The 19,903-nt window shown below is 35.6% G+C and overlaps 1 protein-coding gene across 1 annotated transcript in view; it reads left to right on the forward strand.

Moving 5' to 3' along the window:
• The window catches only part of LOC150092617 (protein cereblon-like), a 129,532-nt gene that overhangs the window by 92,577 nt on the left and 17,052 nt on the right, over positions 1-19,903 (forward strand). Inside the window, exon 5 of the mRNA XM_090414751.1 lies at positions 19,670-19,749. Within this exon, the coding sequence (XP_090270877.1) occupies positions 19,670-19,749 (80 nt within the window). The remainder of the gene's footprint in view (positions 1-19,669; positions 19,750-19,903) is intronic.

Genomic DNA, 19,903 nt, shown 5'->3' on the forward strand with positions numbered 1-19,903 from the left:
ATTAGTTGTATGGAAATAATGATCTTCTGTTACATACAGGCTCTTTTTTGTGAACAATAAAAAAAAAGGCAAATCCTATTTGTTTTTTCTCCTTTTGAAACAAATAGGATTTGTTTCAAAAGAGATGGCATCAAAAAATGGCAGTTTCCAGAAAATGCCATAGAAAAATCCATAGGATTTTTCTGTGGCATTTTCAAAAAATAATTTAAATACAAATATTTGAATAATGTTTGTATAATCACTTTTCAATATATTTAGAAACTGTTTTTCAATATAAACTTTGAATGGAAAATTTGTGTTGAAATGGATTAACAGATTAAGATTCCAATGTGTACATGATGCTTAGAAAATTACCTGTTCAAAATAATTGAATTATTTGAACAGTTCATTTTCTCATTAATTGGTTATTATTAATTTTTATATGAGGTGCTTAAGGCTCAAAGCATAACTGAGAAAGACCCCCGCATAGCCTTTAAAAGAATGCAGAGAACTGACTAGGGCTTCTTACCTAATGTTCAATCCTCACATTCTCATCGTGCACCCTGTTATATGTATCTACCTGGATACTGAATGAATGAGGATGGGTTGGCAATTTGAGATCTAGCCGACCAAATTGTATTCTTATTGGCATAAACCACAACGTAAAATAATGATATAGTCCCGGATAAGTATCAGATCAGCATAATAGGGGTGACTGAAACAAAAAAGACAAATACTGGTGAGATCTTTGTAAGCAGTAAATACAAAATGTTATATTTAGGCAATAACAATCAAGGAAAAGGAGTAGCTATAGTATTAAACACTAAATACAAGGCTAATCTTCTTGAATGGCAGCCGATATCAAGTAGAAAGATGTGGGCAAATATCAGAATGGGGAACTGGACAATGAGACTTAATTGTGCCTATGTTACACATAAAGTTCTACTAAGATAAAAGTGGGAGGCTTTAGAGAAAGCAACTGACACAATGAAAAAAAGAAAAGTGGGTCCTTGTTGGGGATCTAAATAGCAGAGTAGGAAATGATTGTCAGACATACAAAAATATTTTTGGAAAATTTGGAGAAAAGAGCAAAGCTAATAATAATGGCAAATATCTGTTGGGTTTCTGCTCAGGACATGGACTGGTTATTACTAACACAATGTTCAAGCATATGTGCACGTATTCACATGAAGAGAAGAGGCAAGGAATAAGAAAAGTCCTACTGACTATGTTATTGTTCACGGTGATGTTTTCTCCCTGGTGCAGGACACCAGAGTGTACAGAGGATTTGAAATTGGAAGTGATCACCATGTAGTCTTGAGCAGGATAAAATTGAATTTTATATTGAAAAGAGGAACATATAAGAAAGTTTTAAAGCAAATAAAAGTTGAGCAGCTCTCAGATGTGAATTGTAGACTTAAATACACAAACATTATTCAAGAAAAAATGAAAGAGTTTGAAAACAGAAACCAAACCTTGAAGATTCAGTGGCAAGCCCTGAAGAAAGCATTGATTGATTCAGCTAGAGAGGCATGTGGTAAAGATTGTCTGCAAGGATAGAAACATCAGAACTCCTTAGTGGACACACAGGAAGTTAAATAGGCAGTGATGGAAAAAAAAAAAAACATATCGAAAGTTTCTGGTGAATAAGTCGGCATGTGCTCTTATAGAATACAGAGACAAATGTATGTAAGAAAGCTAAACACCCTATAAAACTATCTAAACAAAAATCATGGAAAGACTTTGGCAAGAATATAAAAAATAAATATCAGGAAGGTGGCAAAATATTCTGGAGGCTGTTGAAAAAACTCAGAAATGGAAGAAAGAGTGTTGTAAATGGAATTAGAGATGATAAAGGTGACATGAAAAATGGAGAAAAAAGATATCCTTAATGTATGGAGTAATTACTTCGAAAAATTGCTAAATGGAACAAGCAGTGACAGCACAGTGGTGAAACACACTCAACATTCATATTTGAAGATGTAGAAAAAGCTATCAAAAGCCTAATTTGGACTTCCTAACTTGCATAAACTAGGAAATCGTCTTTGGCCCATTGTAGATTGCTTAGAAAGTACTACGTATAAAATTTCAAAGTTTTTCAAATCTCCTGTCTCTCTCTCTCTCTCTCTTTCTCACATAACCAGCCATTCTTTCTCTTATATTAAAGATACAAGGACTTTATATTAAAAAAAATTAAGGATTTGAGACTTGATTCCACAGATTTACTGGTAAGTTTTGATATGGCTTCCTTTTTTTACTAATAGTCCTCTAGTTGACATCTTGGAATTTTTATGATTGAAGCATTCATCAGATATTTAAGACTTTTTCAAGTTCATAAATTTCTATATATTAGCTGTAATTGAATATGATATGAACCATCATTGTAACAGTGATTCTGTTAACATGAGTGAATGGAATCATATGTTTTAAGTGTTAAGAATCATTCTGCTATTATATGTTTTCAAACTGAAAAATATCTGTGTTCATAATGAAGTATACAACAGAGCACAAGAAACTAGTTGAATAAAAACCTTTTTTATAGTTATAGGCTGTAGGAGGTATTTTTACTTTGGGTTTGTTATATGTTAAAGATACCAAGAAATTATATACTTGGTTTTAATCCTTTTCCCAAGTAGGCAAAACAAAGTTTTGCACGTGAAATATATTCACGTCTGAGCTGCTTATATATAGAGGCTAATGACTTCATATCACTTGCCTTAGTATGTATCCCATAATGCAAAGCACACCTTTTTTCAGACTTGTATGATACAATGCATAATGGGAAGGGTCACTACCCAGACTGGTTTCGACCTTTATTGAGGTCTCATCAGTGGGAGCTGGTCGAAACTGGTCTGGGTAGTGATCCTTCCCTTTATGCATTGCATCATACACGTCTGAAAAGATATGGGATACATACTAAGACAAGTGTTATGAAGTCATTAGCCTCTATATATAAGTAGCTCAGATGTGAATATGTTTCATGCACAAAACTTTGTTTGCTTTCTTGGGAAAAGAATTAGAACTAAGTATAAAATTTCTTGGTATCTTTAACGTATAGTTATAGGCTGTTGAGAGGTCTGTAAAAATCATTGTTTTCAAACTGCACTTGAAGACTGTTCCAGCATAGTTGTTTGAGTTTGCTGAAGGTTGTTAGAAGGACTTGTGTGGTACATTTACAACTATAAAAACCTGCTTGCTTAAATATCTTTAAGCAAGCAGGTTTTTGGTAGTTGTGCAGTCTCCAAAATATTGGAAAAAATTTAGCAAGCAATTTTTTTTTTTAATATTTTTACCGTAGTTCTGGTAAAATTTATATAATTCTGGATATATATTCAATCAAAACCAGCACCTTTATCAGATTTAAAGAATTCAAAGCAGTTTCCACTTCTGTAGTAAAATGACACTAAAATTCATTTGTAACCTGTCTCCTTAGGCTGCCTTATGATTGCCATATTTTTTGAGTATTTTCTCTGGTAGGTCTTGATATGTTCATGATATGATTTCATCATCAAATTCCTGACATGTACCTTCATGAGGTGTATAGGATAAGTGTGATGGTACTACACAGAAAAGTTATATCATTATTAACTTCCAATCAACAATTTTTGCCAAATTAATCTGTTATCTGTCAAGACTCCAATGTTATCAGATCTTATATTTCTATCTTTTAAGGCTCTTTTTACTGTATCAATCTATCTACATTTTGCTCTTCCTCTGGGTCTTTTTCCTCCCAATCTGGCAAAGAATACTTGTTTTGCTAATCTTTCCTCTCTCATTCTGTTTAAGTGATCATACCACCTGAAATTAGCTATACTAACACATTCATGAATGCTAACAATGACAAGTTCCTTCCTGATATCCCCTTTTTTTATATGATACTGCCATTGATACCATCTGTTCACTCCACTAATCTTTCTCAGAGCTCTCATATCTGAGGTCTCCAGTCTTTTATTATTATTATTCAGGCCTCCATGCAGTCAAAAGACTCATTGCTGGAGGTCCTTCCTAAGAAACACAAAGTCTATCAAAACTTATTGTGGGATGTCCCTCCAGGGAAACACAATATGTATCATACCACTCATTGACTGTTCTCGTTCTCACCACTCTATCAGCCAATGCATTCCATGGTTCAAAAACCCTCCATGCAAAGAAACCACTCCTCACCCTCTTGCGCACAGCCTCCTTTCGTAACTTCCAGGGATGGTCCCTTGTCATCACTCCTTTCTGCTGTTCAACCAAGCGAAAGAACTCCCCAGTGTCAACCCTGTAACCACCTCTCAACAGTTTAAAAGTCTGAATCATATCACCTCTCCTTCTTCTATCTACCAAACTCTGCAGTCCACATTCCCTCAGCCGATCCTCATAACTAACATTGTACAGTCCTGAAACCATCTTTGTTATCTGCCTTTGTACCCTTTCCACAGTTAATTTATCTCCTTCATATCCTCGGGACCAAATCTGAGAACCATAGTCTAAGTGTGGTCTGATCAGAGTCTTATACAAAGAATGATGACTCTTTTATCTCTGCAAATCAGTATCCTTATTATTATAGCAGCAATCCTCTGTGTTACCTTCACCACTTTTGCAATATATCCCCTAAATTTCAGGTTTCTATCAATCATCAACCCCAGATCTCTTGTCTTAAATCTCAGGTTATCATGTGGCACCCTGTCAAATGCCTTTGCAAAGTACAAGAAAATGGCAGTATATGCCTTTCCCTCATCTACTGCTCTTGTAACTTTATTATAAAAGCCTAGCATATTACTAAAACAAGAGTGCCCCTTCACAAATCCATGTTCACTCTGACAGATAACATTATCCTCATCTGCCCAATGCTGTATATGCTCCCTCACTAATTTCTCCAAGATCTTAACAACTACTGATGACACACAAACTGGCCTATAATTAGACACTTCCAGTCTGCTACCTGCCCTTATGCAACGGCACTATCTTACCTTCCTTCCATTCCCCGGCCACCTTTCCCGTTGCCAGACTTTTATTGAAAAGCCAGGTCAAAAGAGCTGTCAGTTCTTTAGCACATTCTCTCAAAACTCGTGGTGAAATACCATCCAGTCCCATATCTTTACTGACATCCAGAGTACTCAGTATTTGGAGCACATTCTCCTGCTGCACCTCTAAACCTTGAACCTGCCCTATCCCTCTAGTATTAAAATTTACTCCTCCAGGATGAAATACTCCAATAAAGTGTTCATTGAACAATTCCACTATGTCCTGTGCATCAGTCACTCGATTCCCATTTTTATCCCACAATGTTATTCTTCCACAGTCATTTCTCCTCCTGCTGACCACATAGCTAAAAAATTCCCTAGGATTTTCTTTGGATCTTATGGCCAATCTCTTCTCATATTCCAGTTTCGCCTTCCTTACCATACTAGTCACTTTCCTGGCCTGTGTTTTATATTCTTTACGCATCTTCTCTTCACCTGTCTCCTTATATCTCTTCCATAGCCTCTTTTTTGCATGCAGTTCCTGTTTAATAATGTTTGTCATCCACTAAGTCTAAACCATATGGTCACTCTCTCCAACTGGTGGGAGAGATGTCATCTGAGTTATTATCACCTTTTCTGATGCTATGACCAAATCCAAAACCTTGAACCGCTGGTTCTCTCTATTACATGCTGCCTAAAACATTTGTCCCTCAAGAATTCTAGAAATTTATTCCATTCCCTTATTGCTACATGCATCTTCCTCTCCCCAATTTACACTGCTGTAGTTAAAATCTCCCATAATAATCATTCTTCTTGCACTTGCCAAGCTCAACTGTCTAAACATGTCCTGGTCCCCACCCTCTGTGCTCCTTGGTCTGTAGCAACACCCCACCAAATATCCTGTCTTTCCCACCTCTACCACACACCATATGCTTTCAAAATCATTTGTGTCACCACCTTCCAAAGCCTCCATTCTTAGAGGACATAAGTCGTCACTTATCATAAGCAGTACTCCACCACCATGCTTTCCCCTCCTATCCTGCCGAAAAATGCTGTACCCTGCTATTTCTATTCCTGTTATTATATCCTCGTCTGTCAACCACATCTCAGTGATCCCAATAATCTTTGGCCAGGCTGATGCTATCAGCACCACCAATTCCTCTCCTTTATTCTGGATACTTCTAGCATTAGTATAAAGCATAAAAATGTCATTGTCTCTATACCCAGAATTATCCTCTCTAGACTCCACTGGGCTCAGCGTGTCCTGATGTTGTCCCCCTTCTCCCAAATACCCATTTCCACCCCTGGTAGCAGAGGCCACCCCTGCTACCATCCACTCTGGAACACTCCAACTTATTCAGAACAGCAATCTCTCCAGATGCCGACGTCCTTCCTCATTCAAATGCAAGTGGTCTCTTGCATACAATTCCTCTCTGTCCTCAAACGCTCTCCAAGCATCCACATATTCCAATTCTCTCTTCTGACACATTCTACCTATTATGTTATTCAATATTACTGCTCTTCTGCTCAACTCGTCACAATCATACCTAGGCAACACGCACATTATCTTTCCTATCTGCGTCTTCTTTTGTACACTCTCAAGCAGAAATCTCATATCTCTCACTACCCAATTTACATTACCTCTCAAGTCATTTGTTCCTACCATCACAATCATCTCATCCACCCTTTCACCCCTCTTAATTGCCATAGCCACACTTTCTTAGTTCTATCGTTCCTCCAGGCAAACACTGCTCACGCATCCTATCTTGAACACCACAGATCATTTAGTCCCCACACATTACACCTCTTACCACCCTGTTCCTCAATTGCTCACATGCATCCCTCACTCTCTCTCTCCTTTAACACTTTCTCTCTGTGCTTCCCTACTTACCTGCCTTCCTAACATCACTCTATCCCTGGTTCCTGTGCTCCCTTGCATTCCTCTCATACCCTCTCTCCTACTGTTTCCATTCTCTCCTCCTCTCTCATTCCCTCTCTTCCACTGTTCCTATTCTCTCCTCTTCTATAATTCAATTGTTTTATTTCTAACACAGCTCTCAGATCCATAAGCTAAAAATGGTTTGAGCACTGTCTATATATAGCTAATTTAGTGTTTTGACTAATTCCTCTCTTATTTTGCATAAATTTATTCACTTGACTTCTGACCATACCAGCTTTATTAATTCTGTTGTCTGTTTCCATATTTAATTTACCATCTTCACTAAAAATTATGCCTTAATAGCTGAAATGTTTCACTTGTTCTGTAGGTTCAGTTTGCCATTCAGGATGCAGTTGATGCTTTTAGTGTTTCTTACCGTTTTCAGTCTTTGTCTTTTTATTGCCAATTTTCATATCAAATTTATTAGTACAACAGTTATACAATTTACTCAGCGAATCTTGCAGAGTTATATTGAATTTATTCAGAAATAAAATCTGTGCAAGTAAAATTTGTGGCCTAATTAAGGTCTTATACAATGGAACCAGAATCTCCTTACTTCTACAAACCAGTGTCTGTCTTCCACATGATTGCCAGAATTCGTTGTGTTGACCTCACAGTCTTACTATTTGTTTCTTACTATTTTCATTATCTTTGTCTTTTTATTGCTAATTTTCATACCAAATGTATTAGTACAACAGTTATACAATTTACTCAGCAAATCTTGCAGACTTATATTTGATTTATTCAGAAATAAAATCTATGGCCTAATCAAGGCCTTATACAATGGAACCAGGATCTCCTTACTTCTTCAAACTAGTGTCTGCCTTCTATATCATTGCCAGAATTTGTTGTGTTGTCCTCACAGTCTTGGCAATGAGTCCTATAAATTTTAGATCCTTATCCACCAATGCCAGATCTCTTATTTCCTCCACCTCCAATATATCCTCACCATGAGTAAATTCTGCATCCCATCTTTATTTACCAAATTTTAAAACCTTACAATTTGCAACATTGAACTGGTACCCTCCTCCACTCTCATGCCCATTTGCTCAGCTTATTCAAGTCTTCTTGTCAGGCCACATCTGCTCCACTCCTCATAGTTCATCCCAACTTCACATCATCTGAAAACAACTCAAATCTTCTCCAATATCATTAACGTACATGTTAAACAGCAGTGGCCCAGAGTCACACCACCAGTGACTCCTCTTCCAGGATACTGTTCCCCCATACAATATGACTCACTACTTGTTGACATCTATTAGATAGCCAGACAACACTCTAGTTTGACTATCAACTTATCATGTGATAATCAATCAAAAGCCTTTGCAAACTCAAGTATATTACTGTGCATCCATATCCCTTGTACAACATAGCTGTAACCTTATTGTAATAAGTAAGTATATTACTAAAACATGGCCTTCCCTTTAGTAAATCCATGCTGTCCATCAAAGATAATACCACTGTTGTCAACCCAATTCTGGTTCTCACCAGGCTCTCCAACACTTTAACCACACACTTGACACACAGATTGTCCTATACTATAATTTGATGCTTGAGTTCTGTCACCTCCCTTATGAAGCAGTGTGGGCTTACCTTCCTTCCAGTCCTTTGGAACTTAACGCAGTGTAAAACTCATAATAAACAAATATGTCAGGGCAGATGTCAACTTCTTGGCACATTCCTTAAAAATATGTGATGATATATCATCAAGTCCCACAGCCTTATTAACATTAAGTTTGCATAATTCTCATATGCCTCTTCTCACTGTCAGTCACTGTTCTCAAACTCCATGCATTGGTTGCCTAGTTTTCAAAAGGATGAAGAGATGTTGGAAAGGGTCAAGAGGCGATTTACTAAGGTAGTTTCTGATTTCTGGAATGTTGAATATGAAGAAAGGTTGAGAAGATTCAATTTTAAGAGTCTAGTGGATAGGAGGAAGAGGAGTGATATAATAGAGATGTACAAGTAGTAAGGGATTGTTACAGGATTAACGTTGAAGAGGTTTTTCATAAAATGGTGGGAGATAGAGGAAGAACAAGAGGTCATTGCTGGATAAGGAGGGTGTGAGCAAGGGAGTGAGAAGTAGATTTTTTTTTGCATGGAGAGTTGTCAATGATTTGAATGTATTGTCTGAGAGCATGATGTCTGCAGAGAATTTAATTGTGTTTAAGAAATGGTATGATGTGCTGTGTATATGACAAAGGATCTCCTAGATGAGACTTTAACTCCATGGTGTCTTAGTATAATAATAATAATAATATCATCTGCATAATATCAACCTTTAAAATAAAGCACTAAGATTAACATCACCAATTTTGATATCAGATATAATACCATTTTCCTTCATAATGTGATCCATGTAGATAATGATGAATTCTCCATAGCTCAGTCAGTATGGATGAAACCCTTTGGTTAAAAAGACCTGCGTTTGATTCCTCTCCATGACATGAGGAACCTTTATCTGGAATCTTTCAACTAAAGGTGAGTTAGCAGTCTCATATTGAGGTAGAAGGTTTTTCATCCCTCAGAACAGGCAAACCTGCCCATGAACACACACACACACAGATATACAGCCAAGAATACTTACAACAGTGTGGAAGAGTTAGGGTTCTCATCACATTATCCTTACACCTGTAGTCAACCTCCTGGATGGAGATGACACATGATGATGATAAATACAAGGGTGGTCTGAAAAGTTCCCGGCCTAACAATGAAAAAAGGAATTTATAATTTCATCATAAATCACATTTCATCATATTTTTCATGAACGTGATCAACATAATCTCACTTAAGACTAATACATTTATTCCAGCGATGCTCCAGCGCCATTATCTCCTCCCTATGGTATTTCTCAGTAAGATCTGCAAAATACCTCTCACTAGCTGCAATACCCATCTGCACATCTTGATTCGAAGAAAAACACTGACCAGTGAGGAAGAGTTTTAGTTTTGGGAAGAGATAGAATTCAGAGGGAGCCATATCTGGAGAATAGTGTGGATGTTCCAACAATTCATAGTGCAGATCCCTTAATTTTCCCATTGTGAAAACACCTTTGTGGGCAGGTGCATTGTCCTGATAAAAGATGATTTTTTTCTTCTGCAAACCGGATCTTTTCTCACAAATTTTTTGGTCTATTCTGGTTAAAAGATCTGAATAATATTTCCCCGTTATTGTTTTACCCTTTTCAAGATAATTAATAAAAAAATGCCTTTAGTATCTCCAAACACCGATGCCGTGACTTTTCCTGCTGATGAAACCTACTTTGTCTCTTTAGTGCTGAATAACCAGCTTCTGTCCACTGTTTTGACTGCTGTTTGGATTTTGGTGTGTAATGGTGAATCCAAGTCTCATCCATAGTAATAAATCAACGCACAAAATTAGTTTTATTCTTGTTAAAACACTCCAAGCATTGTTGAGAGATTTTCATGTGAGTGCGTTTTTGATCTGCTGTGAGCAGACATGGAACCCATCTTGCTCAGAGCTTTTTCATTTGCAATTCTTCATGCAAAATATATCCTACATGCTCTTTTGAAATGCCTATAGTCTCAGCAATTTCACGCACTTTGACTCGCCAGTCATCCAGTACCATATCGTGCACATGATCAATGATTTCTGGTGTTGTTACACTTTTTGGACATTCTTCACATGGATCATCTTCAAGGCTGGTACTGCCACGTTTAAACTTGGCAGCCCATTTCTTATTTGTCGAAAATGAAGGAGAAGAGTGCCCATAAACGTTTTGAAGATCCTCTTAGCATCTTGTTGTGCCTTTTCCAGATCTACAAAACCTAAATTCAAATTCTTGTTATTATTATTATTAACATCCGACCTCCATGGAATCAGAGACTCATCATGGGAGGTACTCACTATTGCATACAATGCTCATCCAACTGCATCTTAAACTGATTCAATGTATCCACAACACACTCAGGCAATGCATTCCACTCGCCAACCACCCTCCATCCGAAGAACCTGCTTTTCACTCCTTTGTTCACACCCTCATTATACAATTTCCAGCAATAGCCTCTTGTTCCTACTCCCCTCTCCAATTCTATGAAAAATCTCTTCCATGTCTACCTGTTAACAACCCCTGACCAATTTATATGTCTCAATCACATCCCCCCCTCCTCTTCCTCCTATTAATGAGGCTCTGCAATTTACTTTCTCTCAATCTGTCTTCGTACTCCACATTCCAAAGACCAATTATATTCCCAAGATTTCTCAACAGTTTGTCTTAAAGTGAAAATCTGATCCTGTCAACCTCTTTTTTTGGCCTAAATCCAGTTTGTTCTTCACCAAGCTTCCCTTCCACAATTTTTCTTAGCTGTTTTTCAAATATTTGTTATTATGTTCCATTGAGTTGTTTTCAACTCCTGGTGATTCTATGAACATATGTTCTCCATTCAGATCTGTCCCTGGCCATATCTTTCAGAATTTCCAGTCCCATTCCAGTTGCTCCTTTAACTCCATCCACCCATGTAATTCTTGGTCTTCCTCTTCTTCTGCTTCCATCAACTTTAGCAAGCTTTGTCACCTTCTCCAGACTATCATTTGCTCATATAATATGCTTAAAGTATGATCATTTTTGATCGATGATCATAGCTTTGAGGGAGTAATCTGGCTTTCTTCTGTCTATCACTGATTTATGGGTTTGCTTTGCAGTTCATGGTATTCTTAGTAAGCGTCTCCAAACCCATAATTTAAATGCATCTATCTTCCTTCTTTTCTCAGTATCCAACTTTCACATCCATACAGTACCACAGGGAATACCATTGCTTTCACGATTCTGATTTTTGTTGCAAAGCTGATATCTCTAAAGATCTTGCTTAGATTTGTCATTGCTTTCTTTCCGAGTAATAATCTTCTTCTAACTTCTTCAGTACAATACCCATCTTTATCAATTCAGGATCCTAGGAGCACAAAATTGTTAACTACTTCCATTTTCTCCCCATCTAATTTAAAATCATTAAGTTCACATGTTGCCATAACTTTTGTCTTTTTGAGGTTAAGTTTAAGGCCATATTTAGCACTTTCTTCTTTAACTTTCATAATAAGTTCCTCCAAATCTTCTTTGCATTCTGCTAGCAAGGTGGTATCATTTGCATACCTCAAATTATTAATATTTCTTCCACCAATTTTAATTGCAACTGAAGACTGCTCCAGCTCTGCCATTCTTAAAATGTATTCGCTGTACAAGTTAAACAGGTACGGAGATAAGATACATCCTTGTCATACCCCTTTACCTATTGTGAAATATTCAGTTTCTCCATGATATGTTCAGACAGTAGCTTCTTGTTCACAATAAAGATTCCTCAGAAGGATAATGAAATGTTTTCTGTCTGGTTTGGATTTTGTTGAGACTTGGAAGTAATATGCGTTTCCCTATGTCAAGTGACTAGCATGACGATAGGTATCCTAGTGGTGGGGCTGCCACCTTAAGACAACTAGGCTTGCCTTTTTTGTAGATAGTGGAAACTACAGTTTGAGAGGAAAGAGTCACCCCCCTTGCCTTCGATTGCTCTATTAACACTGGAGGGAAGGAGTAAGAAGTAAGCGAGAGTAGAGGGAAAGAAGAATAGAAGACCAGTCTCCAGATATGATATACCAAGTATATATTGTACGAAGTAAGATCAGGTCTTGGGTATCTCGGGTTTGCCATGCCCGCACTCACCAATGTGAGCCCCTGAGAATTAGTGAATTTAATTTCGAAACTCATCTTTTGTTTATAGATTATGAAAAATCATTTGACAAAGTAAAAAGATATATACTGTTTGATATATTACAAAGAATAAATATACCTAATATTTTACTACATGCAATATTGAATATATACAAAGATAATGAAATGAAAATAAAAAATAAATAAAAAGTTGTCTGAAAAACAATCTAGGAAAAACCAAGGAGTAAGACAGGGATGCCCTCTGTCTCAACACTTTTCAATATTTACATTAATGAAATATTAATACAGTGGAACACCTTAAACAATCAAGGTATAGAAATTTCCCGGAATAACAAAATAAATACGCTATTATTTGATCAGGTAATATCAGATAAGGAAGACTATTTACAAAGAGCAATATATAATTTAAACATTATAGTAAAACAGTTTGGAATTGTTAGATCGTGTGGTACTTCCTATATTTATTTTATTCAGTTCTTCTTACATCCTATACGTGCTTACTATGACCTACTCCTATTTAGTTCTGGGTAGGCACTTTCCTTTTATCTCTGACAAAATTTATATTTTTACTGCGCCAGTCAGAAACTAGGGACAGAGAATTTTCTCATCCCGAGAAAGTATACCAAAATTTAAGTTTTGCTATCTAAACAGACTAAGAGCTTAAATAACATTAGAGATGATGAGATTTGCAGTCATGGCTCACTTTCCCGTAATTCTATGGTATCCCCACTACGCATAGGTCCGAACTTTTGTAAGTGGTAATTCAGTCTTGCATTTAGACAACTCTCAGATTAAAGTTAACAAAAACACATTTATTAGAGCAAAAGAAAGGTTACATTTAGATTACACATTCTAAAATATATGAATCACTAATCTCACCACTAAGTTATCCGTTATTCAAAATTGAAACTCTTAAATTCCCCTTTCAAAATTTAAATCATCATAAATCATCTGGTAATTTTAAGTATCTTAACTATAATCTCTGTATCACAATTAAGCTCAAATTTCAAACAATATTTTACAAAATTTATGCAATATTCAATCTCTGTATATATATAACTAAGGCTCACACATGTCATAATTAATTCACACTATCTCATATTCAAATATAGAGGACAAAGTTCAATTCTGTAATTAATTGTCCACACTTTAAGTGTAAGTCAGACTCACATTCAGCACTACAATTATTAGCTTCATTCAACAAACTGTTCAAAAGTCATGTTTCCCCTCTGTACAAAATTAAGAATAGCACAAATCTTCTAACAGTTGGTCGATTGGTAGAGCCTCTGCTACTAATGGCTCAGTTAAGTAAGTTTGAGCGCAGTTAGTAGTTGGAAGGGGACCAATCATTCGATGCTGTTGGCACACTCTCCCTTGATGAGTCTTTGGACTCCCTGGAGGTGTCAAATAATAATAATAATAATAATAATAATAACAGACAATCAATCAAAACAGTCACTGGAACACTAAGAGCAAACATATGCTTAGAATTATTCCTTTCTTTGTCTATCCCTTTCTTCTCTACGATTTACTACTACATAAAAAAAAAATTGCTGTACTTTATCATCTTGTCTTGACAAAGGTGGTTTCCCCCACGTGCTCACTTCGGATATGGCAAGACTTCCTTGTCAGTCAACCGCTCACTTTCATGGTTGCTGCGCCTCACTTCTTTCTTCCTTGAAGGATGTCCTTCGCTGTCTTTACATTGGTATGGTTTACCAATGGCTCTTTACTGAGAATCTGGCATCATTCCGCAGGCAGCATTGTTTGTCTCGGATCTAACAGCAGTGGAAGGTAGTTGCTGGTCACCGGTGACAAGCTTCCTCAGCCAAGCAGGCTCGAACAGGAACATGGGAACAGAAAATCAAGAGAGAGTTTCAAATTGCACACGGTCACTTTTATTCTACTTTACAATGCCCTCTTTCAGCACTTTACTCATACTCCATGTCTCCTTCCCATTCATTGTCATGGATGACATCACGTCTTCTCCCTTCTTTGAGTGCTTATTCACCTTGCGTTACATTATCATGTCACCATTAGGTAGTGACCATTTGGACTCTCATTAGCTGGTAGATGTGGAGTTTTTTTTTTTTTTTTTTTTTAATCTTGCACAGAGCACAATTTACATCTGTTTTTTCAACATTATTTTTTTTTTGTTAGGCAAGTAGTTTAACACATTTTTAGAATTTTGACTATAATACGTACACAATTCAATTTTAATGTACACGTTCCATGTTTTTATCTTATTTAATCATACATTATAATTTAACTTTTATACCGTTTTCTAACTAGACTGTGACATGCTTTTTTTCCTACAGAAAGTGTTTATCATCTTCTTTTCTCAAAAGTACAGGCATATCTTTGCATAATTTTGTCTCTTCTTGTTAGATCATAGAAGAATGGCTCAAAATATGCTAGGACCCTTATTCTAGAGCTAACAGAATGAAAATTTCCATAGATAAAATTAAAACAATGGCATTTTTTGGACAAACTCCAGTTAGAAGCAAAATAGTTATTAATAATAAAATAATAGAACAGATAAATACTTTCAGTTATCTTGGATGTGAAATATCATATGAAGGAGAAAAAGGCAAAATTAAAAACTTCAGAATTTTTACAGATTATAGGCCTGATAAATAGAACACTCAACCCAAATATAGTACAAAAAAAAACAAGCTTGAAATATACAATACTTTAGCAGTGCCCACATTATTATATGGCAGTGAAATTTGGACAATAAACAAACAAGATAAACAAAGAATAAAAACAAGTGAAATGCAGTTCTTCTCATAAATGAGATTTATGAGAAGAACTGCAAAATACACATTACTAGATCAAAAAAGAACGAAGAATTTTAAAAGAACTAAAAACAAAATCAATAGAAGAAAAACTAAATAATTACAAACAAACATGGATTGAACATGTAAACCGAATGGCCAACGCCTGACATCCTAAACAAATACTAAAATATAAGCCAATTGAAAAGAGAAGACAGGGTAGACCTAAAAAAAGGATATTGGATGGATAATGAGACCGGAACAGACCAATATGGTCTATATACCCATAATTAATGCTATGATGGATAATGAAATGCTCTAGTACTCCCATTGTTCTTAACAAATTCCACAGTTTTGCATGATCTACAGCAGTGATGGCGAACCTTTTTACCCAGGTGTGTCAAACTTTTTTTTTTTTTTAAATATTGACGTTGTTGATGTGCCACTTGCATACATGCATTATAAATGTAACTACATAATCATAGATGGTGACTTATACTTATCATATTAGGCTATTTATTTAATAGGACATTGATATAAAATCTATGAATTCATATTATACAATTAATTTAATAAACTGAAATTACAAACTTACATTACATTTAATGACTTTTCTGTTGCTGACTACTGGTAGAAAGTTCTTTCAATGAACAAACCTACCTTCGCCTTAACTGAGAGCGATCTTACACGATTTATCGCAGTTTTTTCATCAGAATACCAATATTTTTCAACATCCAAGGTGTATCACCTGAAACCCTCAAGTGTGTCAGTGCTGATACGCGTGTCATAGGTTTGCCATCACTGATCTACAGAGTCAGAAGCTTTACTATAGTCAAGGAAACAAAAATAGACATTCTTTTGATATTCCTGTGCTCTTTCTTTATCCATCTCACGTTGGAGTTCTGATCTCTTGTTCCTCTGCCTTTTCGAAATCCTGCCTGTTCATCTGGCATTTCTCTCGTCATGAATGGTTCTAGTCTTTTCTGAATGATCTTAAGTTTTTCAAATATACTTGCATAAATTTCACCAGGAACACTCAGCAGGGAAATACCTCTAATTCTTACATTCAGTTTTATTTCCCTTTTTATAGATGGTGTTCTAAGAATTCCTCTCCAATCATCTGGAAATTGACCCTCTAACCAGACCTTCTGAACTATGCAATGCAGCCACTGTTAAAACTTTTATACCTCCATATTTCAGCATTTCTGGTCGAATATCATCTACTCCAGCTGCATTTCCACATTTCAGGTTTTTGATTACTTTTTCTACCTCAAGTATGGATATGTATTCCTGATTGCATTCCTGTTGGAAGTTTTCTACCACTGTGCTGACACTGCTTGTTTCAATCTGCGGTCTTTCAAAGTCATCTATAATATTTTTATCGTCGGGTTTCATGTCACCATTATCATCTTGGATTCCTTTTACAGTACTCTTTCCTCCATTTCTAAGTTTTTCAGTTGCCTTCAGAATATTTTGTCACCTTCCTGATGTTTATTTTCTATGTGCTTCCCATGACTTTTGTTTAGCTAGTTTACACAGTTCTTTGCTTTCTTGCATTTTTTCTCTGTATTCTCTAAGAGTACAAGCCAACTTACTTGCCAAAATTTTCGCTATGCTTTCTTCTTTTATTTTACTGCCTCTTTAACTTCCTGAGTCCACCATGAAGTTTTGATTTTTCTCTCCTTACAGACTACCTCACCAAACATGTCTCTGCCTGAAACAATCAATGTTTTCTTCATTGTTAACCTCTGAATCTCCAAGATTTGGTTATTTTTTTCAAACTGTTTTATTTTTTCTTGAATAATTTTGTGTATTTTAGTCTACAGTTCACCTCTGAAAGCTACTCGGCTTTGATTTATTTTAAAACTTTGTTACTCTTCTTTTCAATACGATATTCAATTTTATCCTGCTTAAAACTAAATGGCAATCCATGTCCTGAACAGAAATCCAGCAGGCACTTACTATTATTGTTGTTAAAAAGTGCCGCCCGGGGCGGACCCCCCCATCCCTAGCTATGCCACTGTCTCATTGTCAGATTCCCCAATCTGACATTTTCCTACATCACTCTACTTGATATTGCCTGCCATTCAAGATTGTCCTATATTTAGTGTTGAACACCATAGCTACTTCCTCTTTTCCCTGATTGTTATTGCCTGAATATAACATTTTGTACTTTGTTACTCAGAAAGATCTCACCTGTTTTTGTCTTCTTTGTTTTTAGTTATATCAACACCTATTATGTTGATCTTTTACTTATCCAATTCTTCTGCTAGTTCCATTTCTTTTCCATTAATGCTTATTACAATGATAGTACCAATCTTGAACTCTGCTGATGTTGAGTTTGGATGTGTTCTAGGATTAGCAATTATATCTGGGTTAAATCTTTCTTAATGCTAGTGATATGCTTTCCTCCACTCAGTTTTCTCAACAGAAAATTCATATTCTATGCAGCTTCTGTTGATTCATATTATGTGCTGTAAAGTGAGTGTAGTGGTTCATTAGCAATTTCTGAATCTTCTCTTCTTCCGGATTGTGCATATAATTGTTCACTATCAGGGTCCAGACAGAAATATATTCCTGAAAAATCCACACGGGATATATCTCTTGGTAATAGCAATGACAGCAACTCTTTTTTCCCAATTACTGGTTCAATCCATCTTACAAATGTATCAAGAACTTTTGCATTGATGTGCCAGTCTGCTTTCAAAAAGTTCCACTTCAGTTTGGGAATTGAATAAGCTGCAACACTGGATTTAGAGTTCAACCCAGGGCCAACGTTATCATTTAGGCAACCGCCTAGGGTGCAAAACTTCAAGCTATACTTTATTCATACTTTACTAAAATATCAAAATTAAATAGTGATATATGATTTAGGTATCAATTCTTTTTCCTTATCCCTCACACATCACACTATTTTACTATTTAACTCTTGGTTCTTTTTTGTTCTTTACCTAAATGATTTGAACTTACTGCTACTTAAAATTCAGTTAAAATAAATATTTTAAAATGTTACCATTTTAAATTATTAAATTTCGGTATTTTATAACTTTTTTTTTGTAAATGAATTATAATAGAGAATTTTCAAATTAATTAAACATTTTTATATTTAAAATTTCATTTTAAAAAATATCCAACTTGTGAAATAAGGGGTGCACTTGTAAACTTTGCCTAGGGTGCAAAATAACCTGGCACCGACAGTGGTTCAACCAGATTGGTTTCATACTTGTATAGAAGTATTAAACCAATCTAGTTGAACTCTAAATCAAGTGTTGCAAAGTTCAAAGTTAATACTTGTCTCAAAGCAGGTAATAGTTCATTATTATTATTATTATTATAAAAAAAACATAAATATGGGCTATATCTCTGTAGCATTAAAAATGTGGTGAAGGTTATTTGATTCTACCCAGACAGTCTACCTTATCCCAGAATTGTCATCTATGCTTCCACTAGCCATGTTAAAATCACCTATACATAAATAGTTGGACCATCATAAATTGGCAGGATGTCTGCAGGCCACTGTTTGTTTGCTGGCTTTATATGCATTTATCATATAAATATTCTTAGTCCTTACAGTGACTACATATATATTATTGAGTTTTCTTCAATTAACCTAGTATGAGTCAGTAGTCAAGACCTCATATATGTTTTGTCATATGCTCTGAAATGTAGTCCCATTGGCAATATATCCAAAAAAAAGTACTGGGGGGGGGGATATCCTCTTCAGTCACTGTGTGTGCTTCTTTGAACAGCCTCTATGTGATTATTAAATTCCTGTGAAATGGCAAATCAATAGCTAATGTTGAATTGTAGGTCCAGTATTCTTTGTTTGAATCAGCAGCACCATATCTGCTAATATTTTGCATATTTCTTTAGGATTCCCTCTACTTGCTTTGTATATAAGCCAGGAGATCTTTGCAGATAGTTTGGCCTCCAATGCTATAGACTATTTATCATTACCCATGTTGTTGTACTAGATTGCCTCTATGTGTGACATCATGGAGGCGATCTACATTACAACCTATTTTGTCAGTGAATGAGTTTAAGGAGCCATGTAATAGGTATTGTGGGAATAACTGTGTCAGCCTCCCTTGATGACTCTTTAGACTCCATACTAATGATAATAATTCTTGTTATGGATAATAAAATAAAATATAACAAATGTGAAATCAAAAAATTCAATTAAGATATGACTTGATTTGCAATTCTTTTTCACAGATATTTAGAATCAATGTTTTTTTTACAATTCTGATTTAAAATACTGTAATGATGTCATGCTATTTTTAAAAATTATGTATAATTTTTTAAAAATAAAAACTAACTATCTTTTTTTATTATTGTTAACAAGGTTATTCAGAGATCAGAATGTATCTGAAGAGTCACCTTTATTTATAGGATTAATTCTTAACAAACTGATTCATCAGAGCTGTAAGTATTAAGATAAATATTTATGTGCAATTATGTGCAGTTATCTGACATTCAAATGAATGGACCTTCATTTGACAAACCATTGAATGGGAGTGTGTCAACTGATTTCTAGTACAGCACTATGTAATTATACATGGTGCTGTACCAGTGATAT

The sequence above is a fragment of the Typopeltis vanoorti genome, chromosome 25 (assembly GCF_054136105.1).
Source record: "Typopeltis vanoorti isolate ZY-2024b chromosome 25, IOZ_Tvanoo_1.0, whole genome shotgun sequence".
Lineage (NCBI taxonomy): Eukaryota > Metazoa > Arthropoda > Arachnida > Uropygi > Thelyphonidae > Typopeltis > Typopeltis vanoorti.